The 23,666-nt window shown below is 45.5% G+C and overlaps 1 protein-coding gene and 1 pseudogene across 1 annotated transcript in view; one reads left to right on the plus strand and one right to left on the minus strand.

The window, feature by feature from the left end:
- Nucleotides 1-14,523: 14,523 nt before the first annotated feature.
- Nucleotides 14,524-15,522, minus strand: LOC134809939 (putative uncharacterized protein WWC2-AS2; annotated as a pseudogene).
- Nucleotides 15,523-15,851: 329 nt separating this feature from the next.
- Nucleotides 15,852-23,666, plus strand: part of WWC2 (WW and C2 domain containing 2) — a 215,104-nt gene continuing 207,289 nt past the window's right edge. The window contains 1 exon segment of the mRNA XM_054683510.2: nucleotides 15,852-16,248. Within this exon segment, the coding sequence (XP_054539485.1) occupies nucleotides 16,118-16,248 (131 nt within the window). The 5' untranslated portion in view covers nucleotides 15,852-16,117.

The following is a 23,666-nucleotide window of genomic DNA, read 5'->3' on the forward strand; positions in this document are numbered from 1 at the left end:
ATGACTTGTTTTATAGAATGTTCCTCACTCTGGGTTTGTCTAATGTTTTCTGAGGATTAGGCTGGAGTTAGGGACTTCAGGGGAAGCCTATATCAGGATGAAATGCCCTTCTCATCACATCATACCAGGGGTACATGCTACCAACGTGACTTATCACTAGTAATATCAACCTCGTCACTTAATTAGGTAGTGTTTGCCAGATTACTCCACCGTAAAGTTATTTTTCCCTACTCAATTTTTTTTTTTTTTTGAGATGGAGTTTTGCTGTTGTCGCCCAAGCTGGAGTGCAGTGGCGCAATCTCGGCTCACTGCCACCTCCACCTCCCGGGTTCAAGCAATTCTCCTGCCTCAGCCTCCCGAGTATCTGGGATTACAGGCACCCGCAACCATGCCCAGCTAATTTTTGTAATTTTAGTAGAGACGAGGTTTCACCATGTTGGCCTGGCTGGTCTCAAACTCCTGACCTCAGATGATTCACCTGCCTTAGCCTTCCAAAGTGCTGGGATTACAGGCATGAGACGCTGAGCCCGCCTCCTACTCTATTTTTAAAACGTGGGTCACTAACTCCAGCCCACAACCAAGAGGGAAGGGATTAGGCTTTGTTTCATGGAGGGAGAAGTATCTACATGTATCATTTAGAATTATGTGAGGAAGATTTGTCCTTTCTCCCCATTTATTTATTTATTCATTCATTTATGTAATGCGTTTGGACTCACATACATTTATTTTGTTTTGGGTTATAATCTGTGATGGTTATTATTGAGCGTCAACTTGATTGGATTGAGGGATGCAAAGTATTGTTTCTGGGTGTGTCTGTGAGGGTGTTGCCAAAGGAGATTAACATTTGAGTCAGTGGACTTGGAGAGGCGGACCCACCCTCAATCTGAGTGCGCACCATCTAATCAGCTGCCAGCACTGGTAGAATAAAGCAGGCAGGAGAAGGTGGGAGGACTTGATCGGCTGAGTCTTCCAGCCTTCATCTTTTTCCCGTGCTGGATGCTTCCCACCCTCAAACATCAGACTCCAGGTTCTTCAGCTTTTGGACTCTTTGACCTACACCAGTGATTTGCCAGGGGATCTCAGGCATTCGGCCACAGACTGAAGGCTGCACTGTCAGCTTCTCTACTTTTGAGGTTTTGGGACTCCAACTGGCTTCCTTGCTCCTCAGCTTGCAGATGGCCTATTGTGGGGCTTCGCCTTGTAACTATGTGAGTTAATACTCCTTAATAAACTCCCCTTTATATATACATCTATCCTATTAGTCCTGTTCTTCTACAGAACCCTGATTAATACATAATCCAATTCTGTGTATTTATTTTGTTGCTCAAAATTGTGTCAGATTTGATCATTATAGACTTTTTAAAGATGACTCCTGTGTGACTTTGATGCACCCTCCTTGTTTTGTTTCTTGGGCACTTCCTTACTCTGAGCCTGCAAGATTCCCAGGCTCACCTTGTATTTTCCCTGCTCTATCTCTAGAATCAAATCAGCCATTTTTCCAAGGACCCCTGATTTCTTTTATTAGAGAATGGTATTTAGCAACCAAGATCTGGGTGCTGGGTATCCTCCTTATGACTGGAGTGGCATTGCTTCTAAACCTAGGAACACAAGCTCAGAAACTCGTGTGTCTATGCTAACCCAAGCATACACACACATCTCTCATTTTCTGTCTGTCTGTCTGTCTGTCTGTCTATCTATCTATCTATCTATCTATCTATCTATCCATCCATGCATGAGTTCATACCCATGTCTCCAACCTAATCCTGTATGACAGGATTCATTCTACACTTCCCTCTTGCTTATTTGTATTTGTATTTTTTTTTTTTTTTTTTGAGACGGAGTCTCGCTGTCGCCCAGGCTGGAGTGCAGTGGCGCGATCTTGGCTCACTGCAGGCTCTACCCCCAGGGTTCACGCCATTCTCCTGCCTCAGCCTCCTGAGTAGCTGGGACTACAGGCGCCTGCCACCACGCCCGGCTAATTTTTTGTATTTTTAGTAGAGACAGGGTTTCACTGTGTTAGCCAGGATGGTCTCGATCTCCTGACCTCGTGATCCGCCCGCCTTGGCCTCCCAAAGTGCTGGGATTACAAGCGTGAGCCACCGCGCCCAGCCGCTTATTTGTACTTTCTTTCTGTGTTAGTGAGAACCCTGGCTCAGGTCTACCTAAACTTTTGCCAGTAATAATCACTAGGTTTTGAATGGAGACAGAAAGTAAGGAGACAATGTGCCCTCTTCATAATCGTGCATATTAACCACTGCTCCACTGTGCTATGGCTAGTAACACAGACACTGAAGCCCGTCCCTTGGGTTTCATCCGGCATTGTCATTTAATAGCTGTGTGATCTTCGGTAAATGACTTAAACTATCTGTGCCTCAGTTTCTTCTCCTCTCAAAAAAGAGTCATAATAATGAATATCCCATAGGGCTGAAGGGAGAATTGAAGAAGTTTACACAAGTAAACACTTCAGAGCAGTGCCCGTCTCATGCTAAGTGCTCAAGAATTAACTTTAGAAACAAGTTTATACCAGAAGATTTATTTGACTGAAATATCAACAGCCAACAGGGGCCTGACAAATTAAAATTTTAAGAGTGTCTGTATATATTATTTATAAATCAATATAATAAATAAAGAAAAATAGACCAGGCTCAGTGGCTCACGCCTGTAATTTCAGCACTTTGGGAGGCCAAGGTGGGAGGATTACTTTAGCCCAGAAGTTTGAGACCAGTCGGGGCAACATGGCGAGACCCCATTTCTACCAAAAAATAGAAATAAATAAATAAATAAACAAAACAGCCAGGCGTGGTAGCCTGCACCTGTAGTCCCAGCTACTTGGGAGCCCGAAGTGGGAGAATCTTATGAGCCCAAGAAGTGGAGGTTGCCGTGAGCCGAGATCACGCCACTGTACTCTAGCCTGGGTGACAGAGAGAAATAGTCTCAAAAAATAAAATTAAATTAAAAAAGTAAAAATATCTGAAACAGCCTTGACAAAGGTACAAAAGTTATGTTCTGAATCTATCATTCACACATATGTCATTTGAGTGTTATAGCTACTCTGTTTGCCTGTATCCAGCCTGCACTATTTTCTTTAAAGTCCATGGTTATTGCACTATTTTCTTTAAAGTTTCATGGCTATAGGTCCCTAATTAAATAAAGTTTGTAAAGTTGGGCAAAATCAAAATATTGTAGAATGGAAGAGAATATTCAGAGTCAATCAGGGCAGTTTTTTATACATTAAATGTATAAAACCCATTTAATCAAAGGAGTAATGTGGAACTTGCTCAAGAGAAGCTCAAGGTCGTTGTTAAACACACAGACTCTCATTCCTTTCCTTGGAGAGTCTGAGGTAATAAATCTGAGCCTGGGAATAAGAATTTTATTTTTATTTTATTTTATTTCATTTTATTTATTTATTTATTTTTTTGAGATGGAGTCTCATTCTGTCACCCAGGCTGGAGTGCAGTGGCGCGACTTGGCTCACTGCAACCTCCGCCTCCCAGGTTCACGCCATTCTCCTGCCTCAGCCTCCTGAGTAGCTGGGACTATAGGTGCCCGCCACCACGCCCGGCTAATTTTTGTATTTTTAGTAGAGACGGGGTTTCACTATATTGGTCAGGCTGGTCTCGAACTCCTGACCTCTTGATCCACCCACCTCAGCCTCCCAAAGTGCTGGGATTACAGGTGTAAGCCACCACGCCCGGCCTTATTTTATTTCATTTTTTAGAGAAGGGGTCTTGCTTTGTTGCCCAGGCTGGTCTTAAACTCTGGACCTGAAGCAATCCTCCTGCCTCAGCCTCCCAAAGTGTGGGATTACAGGTGTGAGCCACTGTGCCTGGCCATGAATCAGAATTTTATTTTTATGTATTTATTTTGAGGCAGGGTCTGTTTCTGTTGCCCATGCTGGAGTGCAGTGGTATGATCACAGCTCACTGCAACCTCAACCCCCTGAGCTCAAGTGATACTCCCACCTCAGCCTCTCAAATAGCTGGAAACACAGGTGCGTGTTCCCACCCCTGGCTAATTTTTGTATATTTTTTTAGAGACAGGGTATCACCATGTTGCCCAGCCTGGTCTCAAGCTCTTGGGCTCAAGTGATCCAACTTCCTCGGCCTCCCAAAGTGCTGGGATTACAAGTGTGAGCCACTGTGCCTGGCCTGAATCAAAATTTTAAACAAGAGTTCCAAGTAATGCCCATCAGGCAAATTCCGAAAAACTGATTTAATCCAGATCCTGATTAATATGAGAAAACTGAGGCCCAGAGGAAAGACAATCTACCTCTCCAATGTTCATTAAGCATCTACTTCTATAGGGCATTACGGAAGTACAATGGGAATATATCAAAAGGTTTGGGACAATGCATTGCGATGCATTTCTGGTGGACTATAAATTGGTACAATCTTTTGGGCAGACAGTTGGGCGATATGTATCAAAATATTAAGTGTGCTTATCCTTTGACCCAGTAATTCCAGAAGAAAATATTTCTTAGAGTTTTCATTCAGACTACCTGAATCAGAACCACCCAGGGTTCCTGCTGAGGATGTAGATTTCAATGTCTCAGATCAACTGAACTAGAATCTCTGGGAGTGGGACCTGGCATTCTGCATTTTAACAAGTTCATCAAGAAATTCTGGCTGGGTGTGGTGGCTCATTATTATTATCTCAGCCCTTTGAGAAGTCGAGGTGGGAGAATCACTTGAGGTCAGGAATTTGAGACCAACCTGGTCAACATAATAAGACCCCTTTTTTTTAATAAGAAAAATTAGCCAGGCATGGTGGCACATGCTTGTAGTCCCAGCTTCTCTGGAGGCTGAGGCAGGAGGATCACTTGAGCCCAGGAGTTTGAGGATACAGTGAGCATTGATCATGTCACTGCTCTCCAGCCTGGATGATACAGTGAGACCCTGTCTCAAAAAAAAAAAAAAAAACAAAAAACAAAACAAAAAAACCCCACCAAACTAAAAGAGAGACTTATGTTCACTAATTTGTAAGAAATGCTTCCCTAACAAAGGGAAGCAGAGGGAGAGTCCTGAGCTCAAGCGATCTTCCTACTTCAGCTTCCTGAATAGCTGGGACTATAGGTATTCGCCAACATGCCCAGCTAATTTTTTTTTTTTTTTTTTTTTTTGAGAAGGAGTCTCACTCTGTCCCCCAGGCTGGAGTGCAGTGGCACAATCTCGGCTCACTGCAAGCTCCGCCTCCTGGGTTCATGCCATTCTCCTGCCTCAGCCTCACGAGTAGCCAGGACTACAGGTGTCCGCCACCACGCCCAGCTAATTTTTTTTGTATTTTTAGTAGAGACGGGGTTTCACTGTGTTAGCCAGGATGGTCTCGATCTCCTGACCTCGTGATCTGCCTGCCTTGGCCTCCCAAAGTGCTGGGATTACAGGCGTGAGCCACTGCGCCCGGCCTAATTTTTTATTTTTTATGGAGAAGAGGTCTCACTATGTTGCCCAGGCTGGTCGCAAACTCCTGGGATCCTTCCGCCTCAGCCTCCCAAAGTAGTGAGATTACAGATGTGAGCCACTGCACCCAGTCTGGATAATTTATAATGAACAAAAACTTATTTGGCTCATGGTTCTGGAGGCTGGAAAGTCCAAGATTGGGAGGCTGCATCTGATAAGGGCCTTCCTGCTGCATCATCACATGGCAGAATATATGGCATCACAAAGAAGCATGCACAGGAGACAGAGGAAAACTGGGCTGAAATCCCATGATAATTAACCCACCCTGACTATAACGGCATTAATTCATTCATGGAGCAGGGCCCTCACGACCTAATCACTTCTTAAAGGGCCCATCTCAGTACCATTGACATGAGTTTTGGAGGGGATGTTTAAACCACAGCACAGGGCAAAAAGGGCTACACAGACGGGCAGCTGGGCATGGGGTATTAGAGCCCAAGAGGGATCCGAAAAATGTCCACAGGGATGGGGAGTAAGACAAGCAGGGTGAAGATGGTGTCCCCATAGAGGAGTGTACCTTGTACCTGTGTGGGGTGTCACAGCCCCAGAAGATGAGGAGATCATGTATATGAGAGGACGGGGGGCCCGGTATGGGTGCTAAGAAAGGGTGCCTGTGCAAGCGGGTGGCCTGTACGAGGTATATGAGCCCACCAAGGGGGTTGGCCAGGTGTGAGGTGTGGAGGCCTGAAGGTACAAGAAGGGCATCTCCTTGGGGAGGGGGCAGTGGCAGCCTCAGGAGATTGGCTATGTTCAGGGTGTTGACTAAATACATAAGTATTTTAAATTTAAGGAGAGTCAGGTTTCTCACTGTTGTAGAAGGGAGTTCTGAATATGGAAGGGAAACTGTATTACTTTGTTTAAATGCTGCTGATAAAGACATACCCAAGACTGAGCAATTTACTAAAGGAAGAGGCTTATTGAACTTACAATTCCACCTGGCTGGGGAGGCCTCACAATCATGGCATAAGGTGAAAGGCACATTTCACATGGTGGCAGACAAAGGAAGAGAGCTTGTTCAGGGAAACTCTTGTTTTTAAAGCCATCAGATCTTGTGAGACTCATTCACTATCACAAGAACAGTACAGGGAAGACCTGCCCCCATAATTCAATCACCTCCCACCAGGTTCCTTCCATGACACGTGGGAATTGTGGGAATTACAATTTAAGATGAGATTTGGATGGGGACACAGCCAAACCACATCATAAAACTAGAATGAATGCCGAGATGTTGGATTTGAATGGAAGGAATTTGGCGTGAACTTGTGGTTTTCAATAGGTAGATAGATACTATGTACCTAGACAGTGTCTAAACTCCGTCTACTAAGAGGGTGACACTCCAATAGCAATGAGTTCTCCTGGAAGCCCAGATCTAACTACCTTTTCCCACTAAAGGGAACTGGGGCCCTTGGAGAGATGACCTACTCCAGCTCTGGGATAGGGAAATCATAAGACGGCCAGAACATCTTCTCATATCAGAAGACAAGGAAGTGCTCAAAGAATGTGGGAGCCATGTTAAAGGACATAGGAGCCAGCTTGTGGCCAAAGGAGTTCCCACTGGCCAAATCTAAGACCATTTGAGCATGATTAAATAGTGATAGTGTAGTTTTCAGGAGCTAGGGAGAGAGAGGAATGCAGTTAGTATTGATAGGTATAGAGTTTCAGTTGCAGAAGATGAAAAAGTTCTGGAAATGGATGATGATGATCATTGTACAACAGTGTGAATGTACTTAACGCCCCTGAATTGTACACTTAAAAATGGTTTAAAAAATAATTTTGTTATGCACATGTTATGAGAATTTTTTAAATGATGGCAATAGAGTATAACACACTAAATAAAAAAATAATCCATGAGTCCTGCTGTGGACTGAATTGTGTGCCACCCCCCTGCAATTTACATGTTGAAGCCATAACCTCCCAGTGTGGTTGTATTTGGAATAAGGAAGTAATTAAGGGTGAATGAGGTCATAACGGTGGGGCCCTGATCTAATAGGATTAGTATCCTTATAAGAGAAGACACCAGAGAGCTTTCTTTTTCTTTGTGTCATGTGAAGACACAATGAGAAGGCGGCTGTCTAAAAGCCAGGGAATGAGCCCTCACCGAAACTAAATTTGCCAGCACCTCAATCTTGGGCTTCCCAGTCTCCAGAACTTCAAGAACATAAATTTCTGCTTTTTAGGCCACCCAGTCAACAGTATTTTGTTATGTCAGTCCAAGCTAAGACAAGCCCCTAATGATTTTTTTGTTTTGAGACAGAGTCTCACTCTGTTGCCCAGGCTGGAGTGCAGTGGCATGATCTCAGCTCACTGCCACCTCCACCTGCCAGGTTCAAGCAATTCTCCTCCTTCAGCCTCCTGAGTGGCTGGGATTATGGGCATGCACCATCACATCCTGCTAATTTTTGTATTTTGAGTAGACGTGGGGTTTCTCCATGTTGGCCAGGCTGGCCTCGAACTCCTGACCTCAAGTGATCCACCAACCTCAGCTTCCCAAAGTGCTGGGATTACAGGCATGAGCCACCACGTCCAGTGCCCCTAATGATTAAAAAAAAAATAGTAATAATGGCAGGAAGGGATAGGAAAAGTCTCCCCACATAAAGATGCTGGCTCAAAAATGTAGAAGAAATCCTGCTGTTTTGGAGCTATCAATGTAATAATTAATTCAAGCATGGATCTTCAATGGATGTCAAATCCAATGAATGAAAGATTTGATGAGGAAGAGGATATCCATAGTTTTACCGTACCATCCCCACAGACAGTTATTAATTGCAGAGGGAAAAGACACCTTTAAAATGGTGTCAGATACACCTGTCAGGTACCACTTAATGATCAAATTTAGTATCACCAATGATGAGACAAAACTGACATTACGTACTTTTCAATGTGATGGAGGGAGAAGTATACAACCTCCCCATAAAGTTTTCTTAACAAAAATGCGAACCTGAATCTAATGAGGAAATACTCTAAAACCAAATTGTGGGATATTGGCCTAGATTCTATGTCGTTGTCAAGAAATATTTTTTTTTTTAAGGAGGTGAATGATCAAGATTAAAGGAGACTGAAGAGATATGACAACCAAGCTTAATGTGATGAGCTTGCCCAGATCCTGTTTTACACAAACAGACAAAAAAACAAAAAATAGTTACAGGGGGTGTCTTGAGGCAATGGAGGAGATTTTAATATGAGCTCTATATTAGTCTGTTATCATACTGCTATAAAGAATATATAGCCTGGGTAATTTATAAAGCAAACAGGTTTAATCGGCTCACGGTTCTGCAGGCTGTATAGGAAGCATGGCTGGGGAGGCCTCAGGAAACTTATTGATTATGGAAAAAGGTGAAGGGGAGGCAGGCATGTCTTACGTGGCCAGAACAGAAGAGAGGGAGAAGGGAGGGGTGCCACACACCTTTACACGACCAGATCTCATGACGACAGCTCACTCACTATCACCAGAACAGTACTCAGAGGAAACGCGCCCCCATGATCCAGTCACCTCCTACCAGGCCCCAGCTCCTGGAAATTACAATTCAACATCAGATATGGGCGGGGACACAAATCCAAACCATATTCAGCTGTATACTAGATAATATTTGCTGTATCAATTTTAATTTCTTAGGTTTGATAATATTGTAGTTATAGGCCGGGCACGGTGGCTCACGCTTGTAATCCTAGCACTTTCGGAGGCTGAGGTGGGTGGATCACCTGAGGTCAGGAGTTTGAGACCAGCCTGGCCATTATGGTGAAACCCCGTATCTACTAAAAATACAAAAATTAGCTGGGCATAGTGGCGGGTGCCTGTAATTCCAGCTACTCAGGAAGCTGAGGCAGGAGAATCGCTTGAACCCGGGAGGCAGAGGTTGCAGTGAGCCAAGATTGTGCCATTGCACTCCAGCCTGGGTAACAGAGTGAGACTCCGTCTAAAAAAAAAAAAAATGGTTATATAGGAGAATGGCCTTATTTTCAGTATTGAGGTATTTAGAAGTCAGGTGTCATGATGTCTATAATTTATTTTCAAATTGTTGAGCAAAAAACCCTACATCTCCATAGAGAGAAATAAAAGCAATGTGGTAAAATGGCAATCTCTCCTGGTGAATCTGGAACACAGATACATAGGTACTCATTTTATTATTGTTTCAAAGTTTCAACAATTTTCACATTTTTCAAATGAAAAAGAGTCTAACTCTCTTGGATGTGTCTCAAGAAATACATAGGTCAGATTTCTTACTTATTTTTTATTTTATTTTATTTATTTATTTATTTTTGAGACGGAATCTCGCTCTGTTGCCCAGGCTGGAGTGCAGTGCACGATCTCGGCTCACTGCAAGCTCTGCCTCCTGGGTTCACACCATTCTCCTGCCTCAGCCTCTGGAGTAGCTGGGACTACATGAGCCTGCCACCACACCTGCCTACTTTTTGTATTTTTAGTGAAGACGAGGTTTCACCCTCTTGCCCAGGCTGGACTTGAACTCGTGAGCTCAAGTGATCCTCCCACCTTGGCCTTCCAAAGTGCTGGGATTACAGGCATGAGCCACCATGCCCGGCCCAATCCTGTCTTTTAAAGAAGGTATTTTCCAGACTATAAAGTTGGAACAGAAAAAAAGGATGCAAATTAAAGATGGTCAAAGGAAAACAGAATCTCATATTATTTCGTTACATAAGAAATAATGTAAGCCAGATGCGGTGGCTCATGCTGTTATCCCAGCACTTTGGGAGGCTGAGACAGGAGGATTGCTTGAGGCAAGAAGTTCGAGACCAGCCTGGGCAACATAGTGAGATCCCCATCTCTATTTTTTATATAATTAAAAAAAAAAAAGAAAAAAAGTACATGAATTATTCACCCTAAAGCCCTACCCTACAGAGAATACAAGAGGTGCCCTCTGAGACCCTCATATGTATATAAACGTGGTATTTGAACTTCTGCTTCTTTTTGCTAATGAGACAGATATTTTAAATGTTCACTTCTTTTTTTTTTTTTCTAGCAACCACAAAATTTGCCCAATGTCGGTCTCCTACCTGCAGTAAATAAGGTAAAACAGAATCTGTTTGATGTTGCTTATTATTAAATGGGAATGACTTTTTGCCTAAGGTGTTGGTGTAATCATTAACTGCAAGGGAAGTGGTTATGGTAATTGAGGATTCTGGTCTGACCCAGCTCTGGGAATTTTTTTTTCTTTTTTTCTTTTTTTTTTTTTTTGAGACAGGGTCTCGCTCTGTTGCCCAGACCGGAGTGCAGTGGTGCAATCTTGGCTCACTGCAACATCCACCTCCCAGGCTCAAGCAATTCTTCTGCCTCAGCCTCTCGAATAGCTGGGATTACAGGCATGCGCCACCACACCTGGCTAATTTTTGTATTTTTAGTAGAGATGGGGTTTCACTATGTTGGCCAGGCTAGTCTCGAATTCCTGACCTCAAATGATCTACCCGCCTCGGCCTCCTGAAGTGCTGGGATTACAGGAGTGAGCCACCACGCTTGGCCAGCAGTGGGAATTTTTAAAGATCACATGCCTTTCTTCTTAAGGACTGTCTAGACAATAAAATTTAGAATTGCGGCTTGGGGTTACCTAATCACAATAATTAGAGATATTTGTTTTAACCAGTTCAGTTGCCAAGAAAAAAAAATGCCACTAGTTTGATTAAGAAACAAAGCACATTCTTTTATTTAGAATTTGAAAAGTGTATAATCCCTGATCTCCTTGAAGAAACAAGGGATATTAAAATATTGAAAACCAGTTCATCTTGTCCTACACAGAGCTGACTCACTAGCATAGTGAAGACGGTTCATACACTAACAACTAATTCTTACACACATAACTGAAAATGTAGACCACATTGTACAAAGAAATAAAATTATATCAAATTGTGGAAGGCCAAAAATAGGATTATAGATGGCTTACTTAATTCTATTTGACTTGCACTGATGTTTCCCTCCCAAGGTTCACTCCTGCATACTCAGTTCTCTACAGACTTTTAGATGATAGACATTCAGCCATATATTTGCAGTCCTGACCTTTGCTTCGAGCTTTAGTCCTGACCTTTAACTTTCTGCTGGGTATCTCTAATTTCTAAAGTCAACTGCATCTCAGATCCCCCTTTGGACTTCCTCATTTTTTCCAGCCCTTTGACAGTCTAAAACCTTAGATTCACCTCAGATTCCTCCTTCTAGCTTATTTGCCTCTCTCTTCTTAATCTAATCAGTTGCAAATTCTTGCCAAACCATTTCTTTTCATCCTTCATTGCCTTATTTCTGATCCAGACCTTATCTGTCTCATACCTGTACTATCACAACAGCCTCCTAACTGGATGGCTCCAGCCAGTCTTGGGCTCTTTCGTGCTAGCTTCATCTTTGAACTTTGCACACCCGTTTCTTTCCTCAAACATGCCCCGCCACGCCTGTCCATTTTAAACTCATGTCTATGCTCATCTCTCCCCATCCTTTTTCTTTAATGATTATTTACCTCATGATACTTCTCTGATGGATCTCCCTGACAGCACTAATCCTCTATAAGAATTTCCTTCCTTTACTATCTGTGTTCTTCCTTTGACAGGAAGGAAGTGTACAGGAGGCTGTGTTCTTTACATGATCGGCCCCATCTCCAGAACTGACTGGATTGTAACGCCACTGAACTTAGCCAGCCAAGTGTCTTTTTGCACCTTGCTTTTTTTCACTTAACATATACTGGAGATCTCTCCTTACCAGCACATATATGTTTATCTAATGCTTTTAAAATGCTTGCTAACTATGGATAATTCATAATTTATTTAATTAGTCCCTTACCGATGGCTACTGGTGGTTTTTCTGGCTTTGTTATTATCAAACACGCTTCAATGAATATCCTTGTATATCTAGAGCAACTTTAATGTCACAGGAAAATAATTGTACTGGGATTGCTGGATTAAAGGTGTGTGTGTGTGTGTGTGTGTGTTTACATATAAACATTTTTTTTAAGAGGTAGGGTCTCCTTATGTTGCCCAGGCTGGAGTGCAGTGGCTATTCAAAGGCACGGTTATAGTGCCTTGAACTCCTAGCCTCAAGTGATTTTCTTGCCTCCTGAGCAGCTGGGACTATAGGTGTGCTTGATATATTTTATTTTTATTTTATTTTTTTTAGATGGAGTATTGCTCTGTTGCCCAGGCTGGAGTGCAGTGGCAGGATCTCGGCCCACTGCAACCTCCGCCTCCCAGGTTCAAGCGATTCTCCTGCCTCAGCCTCCCGAGTAGCTGGGATTACAGCTGCCTGCCACCACACCTGACTAATTTTTGTATTTTTTAGCACAGACGGGGTTTTGCCATGTTGGCCGGGCTGGTCTCGAACCCCTGACCTCAGGTGATCCGCCCACCTCAGCCTCCCAAAGTGCTGAGATTACAGGCGTGAACCACCACGCCCGGCCCACCTGATATCTTTTAAATTTGTACATAATAGAATTATCTTTTAAAATATTTTTCACTGTCTACTCCCATTTTTGATATTACTAATTTTCCTGCCACTCAAGATTAGGACATTGACAGTGGGAGCTTTGTTTATGGTGGCTTATCCCCACGGATTTAGCGCTGGAGAGAAAACGTAAAGCTAGGAGAAAAGAACATTTTGAAAGCCACAGAATAGGCTCTTCAGCGGCTAGAACACGGTTCCAGGCTAGGGCAATATGGCGTCCTGGACACCGGATTGCATCATCTTTCTTTGCCAAGGATCATCTGGAGCTCAAATCAAATCTAAATGTGTCCACCTCTAAAATGGGGATAATCTTCACGTTTCTTTTCCTTTTACAGATATAAATGCAATTTCATTGTCTTGACCGTTAGGAATTCTCTGAAGGTCTGTTACTACGTAAATTGTGTGAACTCCGAACAGCAGAGTTCAAACTTGATCAGAACAAAAAAGGCTAGAGAGTGGCAACTCTCCTTTCCGTCATTTTAATGGCTTTTGTATGACCAAATGTTTCCTTGCCAGTCACTGGGGAAGAAGCAGCGAGCTTGTCTCTTAATTGCTTTAGAGTTCTGTTTGTCTATTTAGCGTTTCTTTTTGAAGTCTGAAGATTTATGGAACAATAAACGTCATTTAATGCTGCGTGCTATTTTGGATTCCTCACTGGTTTTAGAATTTGGGTAAAACTACTTAGCTGAAAGTTTAACAAATTTGAAATTACAAGTATTGTAGAATAGTTCATCTCAGTGACATAAAATTACGGCAGCAGCAAAGTGTGTTACTTTGTTTTTTTTTTAATAGTAAGATGTAGACATTTTAGTATAACAAATGTTTTCAAGTTGTTTGGGAAATAAATAAGCTAGGAAGCAAGGTTTAAATAAGAATGGTTTGGTTTGGTGCTGAATGATGTTAGTACACCGCAATTCAAGTGTTGGCTATGCATTTGGGCCAATTTAGGGAAGTCCAAAACAACGCACATTCGCTCAGTAGTGTGAGAGATTAATTGTAGGCAGGTCCCATCTTTTTTACAGTATTCAAACGTTCAACCTTAAGACCCCACCAGGGCGTCTCATTCCACCGGGAACTAGAGAAGCTTGACTTGTGTATCACCTCCTGATGAATGGACTGGGGCGGAACACAGATCCGGAGGTGGGGGCTTCTCTTCACGAAGCGCAAAGCCTACCTTCCAGAAGGCTGGCTGCACAAGCGGCCGCCCTAAATGCGGTCAAATTCGCCGTGGGTGCCTTCCTTCCCTACCTCCGGCCCACTCTGGTTGCTCCTTCCCAGGTGCTCCAAGCTCTCCAGAGTTTCTGGTGGTTTAAAGTTTCCGCTTCACGCCCAGACTGCTCTAAGGGCAAACACGACCCCTTTCCTCTTCTAGGACCCCTTCCGTGAAGTCTGTTCCAACCCTGAGCCTCTCCACCTTCGAGATTGGCCGCAGATGCCCCGACGGGATGGCCTGGGGAGCCAAAAGCTGTCCCCAGCCCCGGACAGCTACTGCCCACGCCGCGCAGGCCAGCCTCACACAGTAGCGAATCTCCTTCACGCGACTTCCTCGCAGGCCTGTGAACCCGCAGGGGAGGCGGAGGTCGGTTCAAACCCTGCGAGAGCCCCTGCCCAGCGCGGAGTCCTGCACACGGGGGAAAGTCCTTACGCATTAGCGGGCAGGATTAAACGACTTCACACCACGAGGTGCAAGACTGGGCTTCGGGGCCTTCCCCGGTGTTGCTATTTTAAAAGAAGCTGCTCAGTAACCCAGAAGAAGATGACGGGGGACGGTGGTGTAGACCCGGCTGGAGAGGAGTCCAGGGCCTGGGAGGCGCCCCCTCTGACTGAGGGGCTGGGGACCCTGAAGCTTGGGGTCCAGGCCCCGCCAGCGCTGCACCCGGCATTGTCCCGCCTGGGGCAGGCGTCCGGTCCCTCGGCAGTGCGGGCCAGCACGTAGTAGCTGCTGAATAAATAAATGCCTATGCAACAGGGAACGTCCCGGCCCACCCCGGCCGGGCCAGGGCCTAGGAAGGGCGGGCGTCCGGCGCCGCCGTGGGTCCCTCCGGCGTGGCCGCCCACACCTCCTGGCCACGGCGGGGCTGCGGTGGGGGGACATCCTGGGGCGGGCGGCTGGACGGAAGGGACTAGAGTCGGGGCGCGTCCACGGCCAACCGCCCCGAACCCAGCAGGGGAGGCCAGGGACCAGGAGCTTCCGGGGCCCCGCGGCTGGAGCGCCCGGACGCGAAGGGGCGGCGGGTGACTTGGGGCGCGGTGCGGGCGGCTACAGGGCCGGACGGGAGTTCCTCCGCTTTCCGCCGCGCGGCTCGCGGTCTCAGCCGAGGTCATCGAGGGCCAGGAGCCCTGCGGAGGCCCCGCCGTCCCGGACCCACCGACGCACTCCCAGGGCTTGGCGCTTTCCCACCACCCCGGACCGCCCTTGGGGTGCCGGAGGGGCTCGGGGCGCGGCGTGGGGAGCCTTTGTGCCCTCTCCGCTTGTTGAGGTTTTTTCTCCGGAGGAGAGCTCCCCGCCCGCCACCCCTTTCCTCTCGAAAGTTTTGTGGTTTCCCTAGAAGACGAAAGAGGTTGAGAAGGTTGCGGAGACTTTTGCAATCTTCCCCGTCCAGAAACTCTAAAACCTCTCGGCGTTTGGCCCAGGGGAGCTATCTGGGGTCAAGGGGAGGGAGCTGGCCGCACATTCCTTCGCCCGCCTTCCTCCCACCTGGAGCCGCGGCCCCGCTGGGGCAGTGCGTCCGAGCTGGTGCGGCGACGCTGGCAGCGGCGGGGTTAAGCTCAGGAATGCGGCGCGAGGAATGCGCATGCAGATGAGGCGGGCGGGCGCATGCTAATCGCATGCAAATGAGGGGCCCGCCGCTGCCGCGGCAGCGCCGCAGCTTCCCGGATCCGAGCCCAGACGGCGGCGGCTCCGGCAGCCTGGGCGCCGCGACCCTCGGCGGCCACAGGGGGACGGGGCGGAGGAGGAGGAAGAGGCGGAGGCAGCGGCGGCGAGGGGGAGGAGGGTTCGCTCGCCGGCTCCGACGCAGACATGGTGGACTGATCCCCAGCGGGGCCGCGAACAGCGTTTCCTGAGGCACCTCCCGCGCGTGGTTCCGCCGCGCCCGGCGCCCTGCGCCCCTCAGCCCCTCGCCGGCGCCCGCGTCGCGGGTTGGCAGCCTAGCCCGGCAGCCGCGTTCCCGCCGCGTCCCGCGCCCGGTACCTATGGAGGCGCCGCTCGCCGGCGAGGCCGCCGACCATGCCTAGGAGGGCCGGGAGCGGTCAGCTGCCGCTGCCCCGGGGCTGGGAGGAGGCCAGGGACTACGACGGCAAGGTCTTCTACATCGACCACAACACCAGGAGGACCAGCTGGATCGACCCCCGGGACAGGTGGGCGCCGGCCGCGGGGGCGCGGGCCCGTTCGGACACGGCGGCTGTTGTCCCGGAGACCCGGCCGCGCGGGGGGCGGGGGCGGCGCCGGCCCGCGGTGCCCCGAGGGGTCCCGGGAGGGATGTGGGGCTGGCTGCTCCGGCGGGGCCGAGGAGCCGCCCGTACCCGGGCTCCTCCGCCCACCGGCTTCCCGACGCCCCTCCGGGGACCCTGCGACACGCCCGGCCCCGAGGCAAGGCTGGAGTCGCTGCCCCGGGCCGACGCCGCACGCCAGGCTAACGGACCCGAGGGGCCACTTGAGCCCTGTTAGGAACTTCCCTAGGCTTCGAGGTGCCCACGTGGAGGCTGCAGGACACCTTCGGCCTCTGGGCAGCGGGGGTGGGCTAGGGCCTCACTGCCAGTTGGGGAACGAGCCCTCCGGGCCACCTGTGGCATCCCTCAGGCCGCCCTTGGCGCGGGAGCCTGGGCTGCGAGCTCTTGGCGGGGGCGCCCAGACTGGCCGGAGGTCCCGAGCTGGGAAGGGGCTCCCGCCCCCCGCCGGGCCCTGCTAGTGGGTGTGACTGACTTTGCCCCTCAGAGTTTAAAAACGCGCGTTTGGGGGTTTCACTGTCTGTCGTTATTCTTCACCTGAAAACTTGAACCGACTCCCAGATCGGGAACAGGCATATTCTGTTTGGAAGGGAGATGCAGTGAAATTAACGTTGGGTATTGAGGCACTCTGATTTGAGCTTAGCCTGGTTTCTTTGTTTTTTGTTTTTTAAATTAGTTCAGGAACTGAAGGTTCACAAATGTTTCTGTGTCCCATATATTTTTTACCCTTAAAATTTCTTAGAATTATTGTAAGAATAATAGGAGGTATTCCTAATTATAAATTTGTAAATTATCCATTAAGGAGATATTCCTAATTGTAAATTTAAATAACGTGCCACCAGGGATAACTTTGACATTTGGACTTTTGTCATTTCTGAAAATTACAACTTTTTATTGAATGTGGCCCTTTGGGCTTTATATACTTTTTAGGTGCTTCTCCTATTTAACATTTTCCCTTTTCTCAATTTGAAGCTGAAATACCTAACTACTTTATAGTCTCAGTTACTTTTGCCCTAAAAATGTTGTTTTTGAAAGCTACTAAAAGGCAATTACAAGAAAGTTGTAAATAACATTATAAATTTATGGAACAATCCTTGTTCAATTATCCATGAAGCTACGGGCCTAGGTTTCCCTCCTGAAATGAGAAAAGGCACCTGTGCTGAGGTTCGGTCTTGCCGCAGCCTGGCTGCCTGTTGCTGGCCTGATGAAAATTGTGACAGGCATCACACCTTCCCAGTGTCTCCAGACGTGCTAGTTGTTGTCGTAAACTTCACGCTCCAAGCCAGTTATTTGACTTATGCTATTGCACTTTGAAACTACTTAACAGATAGTAAATGTCAGTGCTGATGGTGTGCACCCAACTGCGGCTTTTAAGGCACCTGTATAAATATTTGACTTTTACAGTTGTGTGGTAATTCTTTCTGCTTTCTGATACTTGGAGTTTCAGGTAATTGAAATAGCAATAAATTCTTGAAATATTTAGGCATTCTAGGTTCTCTTCTCCTTCGGTTTACATGCTTTACTATATTATCTCAGTTGTGTTTACCGGAAAGGATTACAAGAATATGTAATGTCTGGGTAAAGTAAATAGAAAGTGGAGTGAAATTATATGACTTGGCGTATCCATATCACTACTTTTTTCACAAGTCAAGCATGTCCTTTGTTTTAAACTCTTAATGGATTAGTAATTATTATGAACTATTTTCAGGAAACTGGATAAACAATTCATTGGATAGGGACAAATAGTTTTGACTAAGATAGCTTTTTATTTTTCCAATTTTCCTTGCAGCTGTTAGGTCTTAAATATTCAGAGACATAAATTTGACGACTTACAAATATTTCTGGATCTCAGAGTTTTAAAAGATATTCTGTTGAGATCAGAGTCACCATTATATACTCAGTTTAAATTTGATTATATTTTCTTTTAGGGCAATTAAGTGACTAAATCTTACTAAATAGAGTAAGAGCTGATGGGAACGTATATTTGGAGTAACTATTAACTCCTGTCAGTTTTGTTACACACTTACCAAACATATAGAAAGAGAGATGTTACACAGGCCAGTAGGAGTGTGTGGATTCTTCTGCAGGATCAACTTACAAATTCTGAAAGAAAAACAACTTAATATACTATGGGTCTGCAGTACTTTTGAACTGTTTAAGCCATTTAATTAGAATGGTCACGATGATTTACCTTGCATATTTTTTATGTTATTCTGTTAAGGAAAAGAATTTTGTGTTTTTGATAGTCTATCAGAATTTGTTGAATATTTCTGATTATACAGATAATTATGCCGATTTAGTAGGGGAGGCTAGGGCACTTTATAAGAACATAATTTCATTCAACAGGTAGTCATGCCAGAATGCTGAAGCATTATTCTAAAATGCTTTTAAGCCTTTGGAGGTGAATGACGTCATTCAAACTTTGCTGGGATGTGATCAAAGCTTTTATTGCTCCACCTCTTACTTTTATTGACTAAGTTTATGTGAGTTTCTGAATCCCTCTAAACCTCCATTTTTCAGCTCTAAAATGAGGATAATATCATCTTCTTCATAGGGGTGTTTGTGGGCTCACCATTAGGGCCCAGCCTAATTGTATTAGTGTAGTGTTGACATTCCAGTTTAGGAACTGAGTGACCCTGGAAATAGTAGAAATACTAGCATGGACAGTATTTACTCAGTGTGTATTGTGTGCTAGGCACTCTGCTAAGCTCTTTAACTGTGATCTCATTTCATTCTCCCGTTGGTCCTGTGAGGTAGGTACTACTGTCATCTTCCAGTTACAGATGAGGAAATTGAGTCACAGAGAAGTAGCCCTTGTTAAGTGTGGAGCTAGGATTTAAAGCCAGACAGCTTGACTCTACAGCATGTGTCCTTAATCATTCCTTTAAATTGTCTCGACGCTTGCGCATGTTCAGGGGTCTTTGGGTGGAGTGCACAGAGGGGCAGAACCTTTTTGCCCAGTGTTTATTTTTCAGGCTGAGCGACTAGGCTAATCCTGGGGAAATCTCCCTGTTTGTGATTAATTCCTTGTCCCCCTACCCTGCCTGCATGGGCCCACTCCCCGAGTGTTATTTTGTAGGTTTACCCCCTCTTTTTTTGCTCACCATGGACCCTTTTGAACAAACCAGTTGGTGTTTATGGTAGGCCATAGGTCTTGGCCAAATGGCCTGGTGCTTTTTTTTTTTTTTTTTTTAATTACATTCAACAAAGGAGAAAAAGGTGGGATGGATTGGCTTCATTGCCTTTTGGAGGAGTAGGGAGCTTAAGTGGGCAGGCCTCAGAGATAGGGTGGGTTGGCTTTACCAACTCCCAGTAGAATTTTGCTCATTTTCTATCCTTGGATTGAATGTTACCCAGAGATACAATGACTTTGTCTAGTTGAACTGAAAGATTTCACACCATGCAAAGTGACTTTCCATTAAAACCCGCTGATAGACACTAATCTGTGGGTTATGGCAAGGGTCAGATGTTGAGCAACCTGTACCTTCTAACTGAATAAAAATAATCTTGGGGGGTGGGGAGGGTGAAAAGGGAGGAAGGGGGTGCCAGCTGGGTATATCATTGATGTCACAGTTAACTTTTGGCTCTCCACACCCGTTTGAGGCATATGACTAGGATCAGAGGAACTCTGTATTGTCTTCTTTTTTTTTTTTTTTTGAGACGGTGTTTTCGTTCTGTTGCCCAAGTTGGAGAGCAATGGCGTGATCTCGGCTTACTGCAGCTCCCGGGTTCAAGCGATTCTCCTGTCTCGGCCTCCCAAGTAGCTGGGATTACAGGCGCCTGCCACCACGCCCGGCTAATTTTTTGTATTTTTAGTAGAAATGGGGTTTCACCATGTTGGCCAGGCTGGTCTCAAACTCCTGACCTCAGGTGATCTGTCCGCCTCGGCCTCCCAAAGTGCTGGGATTACAGGCATGAACCACTGCACCTGGCCTTGTCTTTCTCTTTTTTTTTTTTTTTGAGACGGAGTCTTGATGTGTCGCCAGACTGGGGTCTTGCTGTGTCGCCAGACTGGGGTCTTGCTGTGTCGCCAGACTGGAGTGCAGTGGTGCGATCTCGCCTCACTGCAACCTCCGCCACCTGGGTTCAAGTGATTCTCATGCCTCAGCCTCATGAGTAGCTAGGATTACAGGCACCACCATACCCAGATAATTTTTTTGTATTTTTGGTAGAGATGGGGTTTCACCATGTTGGCCAGGATGATCTCCATCTCCTGACCTTGTGATGCGCCCACCTTGGCCTCCCAAAGTGCTGGGATTACAGGCATGAGCCACCACGCCCGGCCTGGCCTTGTCTTTCTTTCAAAGTCTAAGTAATTTCTTTTTTTTTGAGACAGAGTCTCACATTGTCGCCCAGGCTAGAGTGCAATGGCGCGATGTCGGCTCACTGCAGCCTCCACCTCCTGGGTTCAAGTGATTCTCCTGCCTCAGCCTCCCGAGTAGCTGGGATTACAGGCACCTGCCACCACGCCCAGCTAATTTTTCGTATTTTTTTTAGTAGAGGTGGGGTTTCATCATGTTGGCCAGGCTGGCAAATTAAGTAATTTCTATGAACCCACTGCTAGAGTGTAAACTCCTGGAGTCCCCGATTGCTTATTACTGCTTTTTGAATCCTTTATACATGGTATGTTAAATAAATGTTGGTTAATTTAGTTAATGAAGACAGTTTGTTGAATTAATGAAAGAATATTAATTGAGCTACTCTCTTATTTCCAGATTCTTACTGTTGGGCTTTCAAAAAATAAACCCATAACCACCAACAGAGACAACTGACTTTCCAGTTAGATTTAAAATAATAAGAGAATTGAGCTGCTACATTTTGAGTAATAGTATAAATATGAGAATTACTTATAAGAGCAAAGAAAACAAAATGAACCTTGATAGTCTTAATCACAACTGCCATTGTCATAGACTGCTGGAATTGTTCCTCTCCAGCAGGCCCTGAGTCTGGGTGCCAAGTGGTTACTGTGAATTATTTGAGTGATTATAGTATTTGAAGTGTGGAGAGGTTGTTAAAAGAGGATTTAAAAAATCACTCTAGGAAGCACTAATTTAAAGTATGCTGTCTTCCAAAAATTCCAAAAGAAATATTCTTTTTAACACAGTTTGGTATAATGCTTGCTGGAGTGAACAGTACTATAGTTGCTTAGTATATCGGAGGGACTAAGAGTTCTCCAGTGACGTTATTAGTCCATAGCTTGCAGTGTAATTTTGTTGGAAGACTCAGGACAATAATTGCTTTTTAAATAAAATAAATATTTTATTTATTTATTTTTTGAGACAGAGTTGGCTCTGTCGCCCAGGCGGGAGTGCAGTGACACAATCTCGTCTTACTACAACCTGTGCCTCCTGAGTTCAAGTGATTCTCCTGCCTCAGCTTCCTGAGTAGCTGGGATTACAGGTGCACGCCACCCTGTACCCGGCTAATTTTTGTATTTTTAGTAGAGATGCGGTATCACCATGTTGGCCAGGCTGGTCTCAAACTCCTGACCTCAAGTTACCTGCCCGCCTTAGCCTACCAAAGTGCTGGCATACTATTATCTTTAAATATGTTATTTGTTTTGAGCTGCAAATCCCTAAGCTTCATCTACATAGTCAGCCATTGTGACATGTGGCCTTCAACAAGTTGGTATTTAAATTTAACCGGAGGAAGCCCAGGTGCACCAGGAAAAGCGTGGAAGTTGTCTGTTGGCCCACACTGCCGGGCCCTGCATTGCCTTGTAAATGGCTCTTGCTTACTTATTTTCAGTAATTTTCTGTAGGAAAATGAGATTATCACTTTAGAGGGGCATGGCCAACTTCTTCTTGCCGATGCAGGAGTTACTAAATTAGCAGGAAACAGTGTTAGCCCTAATACACTGTGAATTCCTTATGATAGGGCTTGAGTCTGTATGTATGCCCTGGTTCCTATGAACTTGATTGAAATTGGTTAAACTGATCTTGTGTTAGAATTTTGGACTTGCCGGGCGCTGTGGCTCACGCCTGTAATCCCAGCACTTTGGGAGGCCAAGGCGGGTGGATCACGAGGTCAGGAGATGCAGACCATCCTGGCTAACACAGTGAAACCCTGTCTCTACTAAAAATACAAAAAATTTGCCAGGTGTGGTGGCGGGTGCCTGTAGTCCCAGCTACTTGGGTGGCTGAGGCAGGAGAATGGCGTGAACCCGGGAGGCGGAGCTTGCAGTGAGCAGACATCGCGCCACTGCACTCCAGCCTGGGTGACAGAACGGGACTCTGTCTTAAAAAAAAAAAAAAGAATTTTGGACTTCTTTATGCATTTCTAAACTCCTGTTACTGAAAAAGTTACCACAGAATAATGTAGAAGAGGAAAGGGATTTTTTTTTTTGACAAGAGTTTTATTCTTGTTGCCCAGGCTGGGGTGCAGTGGTGTGATTTCGGCTCACTACAGCCTCCGCCTCCTGGGTTCAAGGTTCAAGCAATTCTGCCTCAGCCTCCCGAGTAGCTGGGATTATAGGCTCTCGCCACCACGCCCAGCTAGTTTTTGTATTTTTAATAGAGATGGGGTTTCACCATGTTGGCCAGGCTGGTCTCGAACTTCTGACCTCAGGTGATCTGCCCATCTCAGCCTCCCAAAATGCTGGGATTACAGGCATGAGCCACCACACCCGGCTGAGGAAAGGGATTTTTAAAGGCCCAGTGTGTATGTAAGTTGTGAGATACAAATGATTTATCAAAATATAGGTTCACAATGTTTTCAATGTCTTCAGTGATTTTTTCCAATTATTTTATCTTTATTAGATTAAAAAAATTCCTCAGCATAAAATTATTCATTTTAACCATTTTGAAGACTACACCTTAGTAGTTTTTAGTATATTCATTGTTATGAAACCATAAACACTGTATAATTCCTGAACATTTTAATCACCCCCAAAACAAATGACCCCTTACCTATTAAGAACTCACTTCTCATTCATCTCCCGTCTCTACAGCTTTTTGCAAAAACTGATCTACTTTGTGTCTCTGAATTTGCCTATTCTGAACATTTTATATAAATGGAATAGTAAAATTTGTATCCCTTTGTATCTGGCTTCTTTTTTTCTTGGTGTAATGCATTCAGGGTTCATTTTGTAGCATTTATTGTACTACTGCATCATTTTCATGACTTAATAATATTCGATTGTGTAGATATACCATATTTTGTACTTTCATTAGCTGATGTGCATTTGGGTCGTTTCCTCTCTGTGGCTGTTATGAATGATGCTGCTATGAATATCCCTGTACAATTTTTGTATGAATGTGTGTCTTCAGTTCTCTTAATTATACATGTCTAAAAGTGGAGTTGCTGGGTCATATGGCAATTCTATGTTT

Source organism: Pan troglodytes, chromosome 3 (genome assembly GCF_028858775.2).
Source record: "Pan troglodytes isolate AG18354 chromosome 3, NHGRI_mPanTro3-v2.0_pri, whole genome shotgun sequence".
NCBI lineage: Eukaryota > Metazoa > Chordata > Mammalia > Primates > Hominidae > Pan > Pan troglodytes.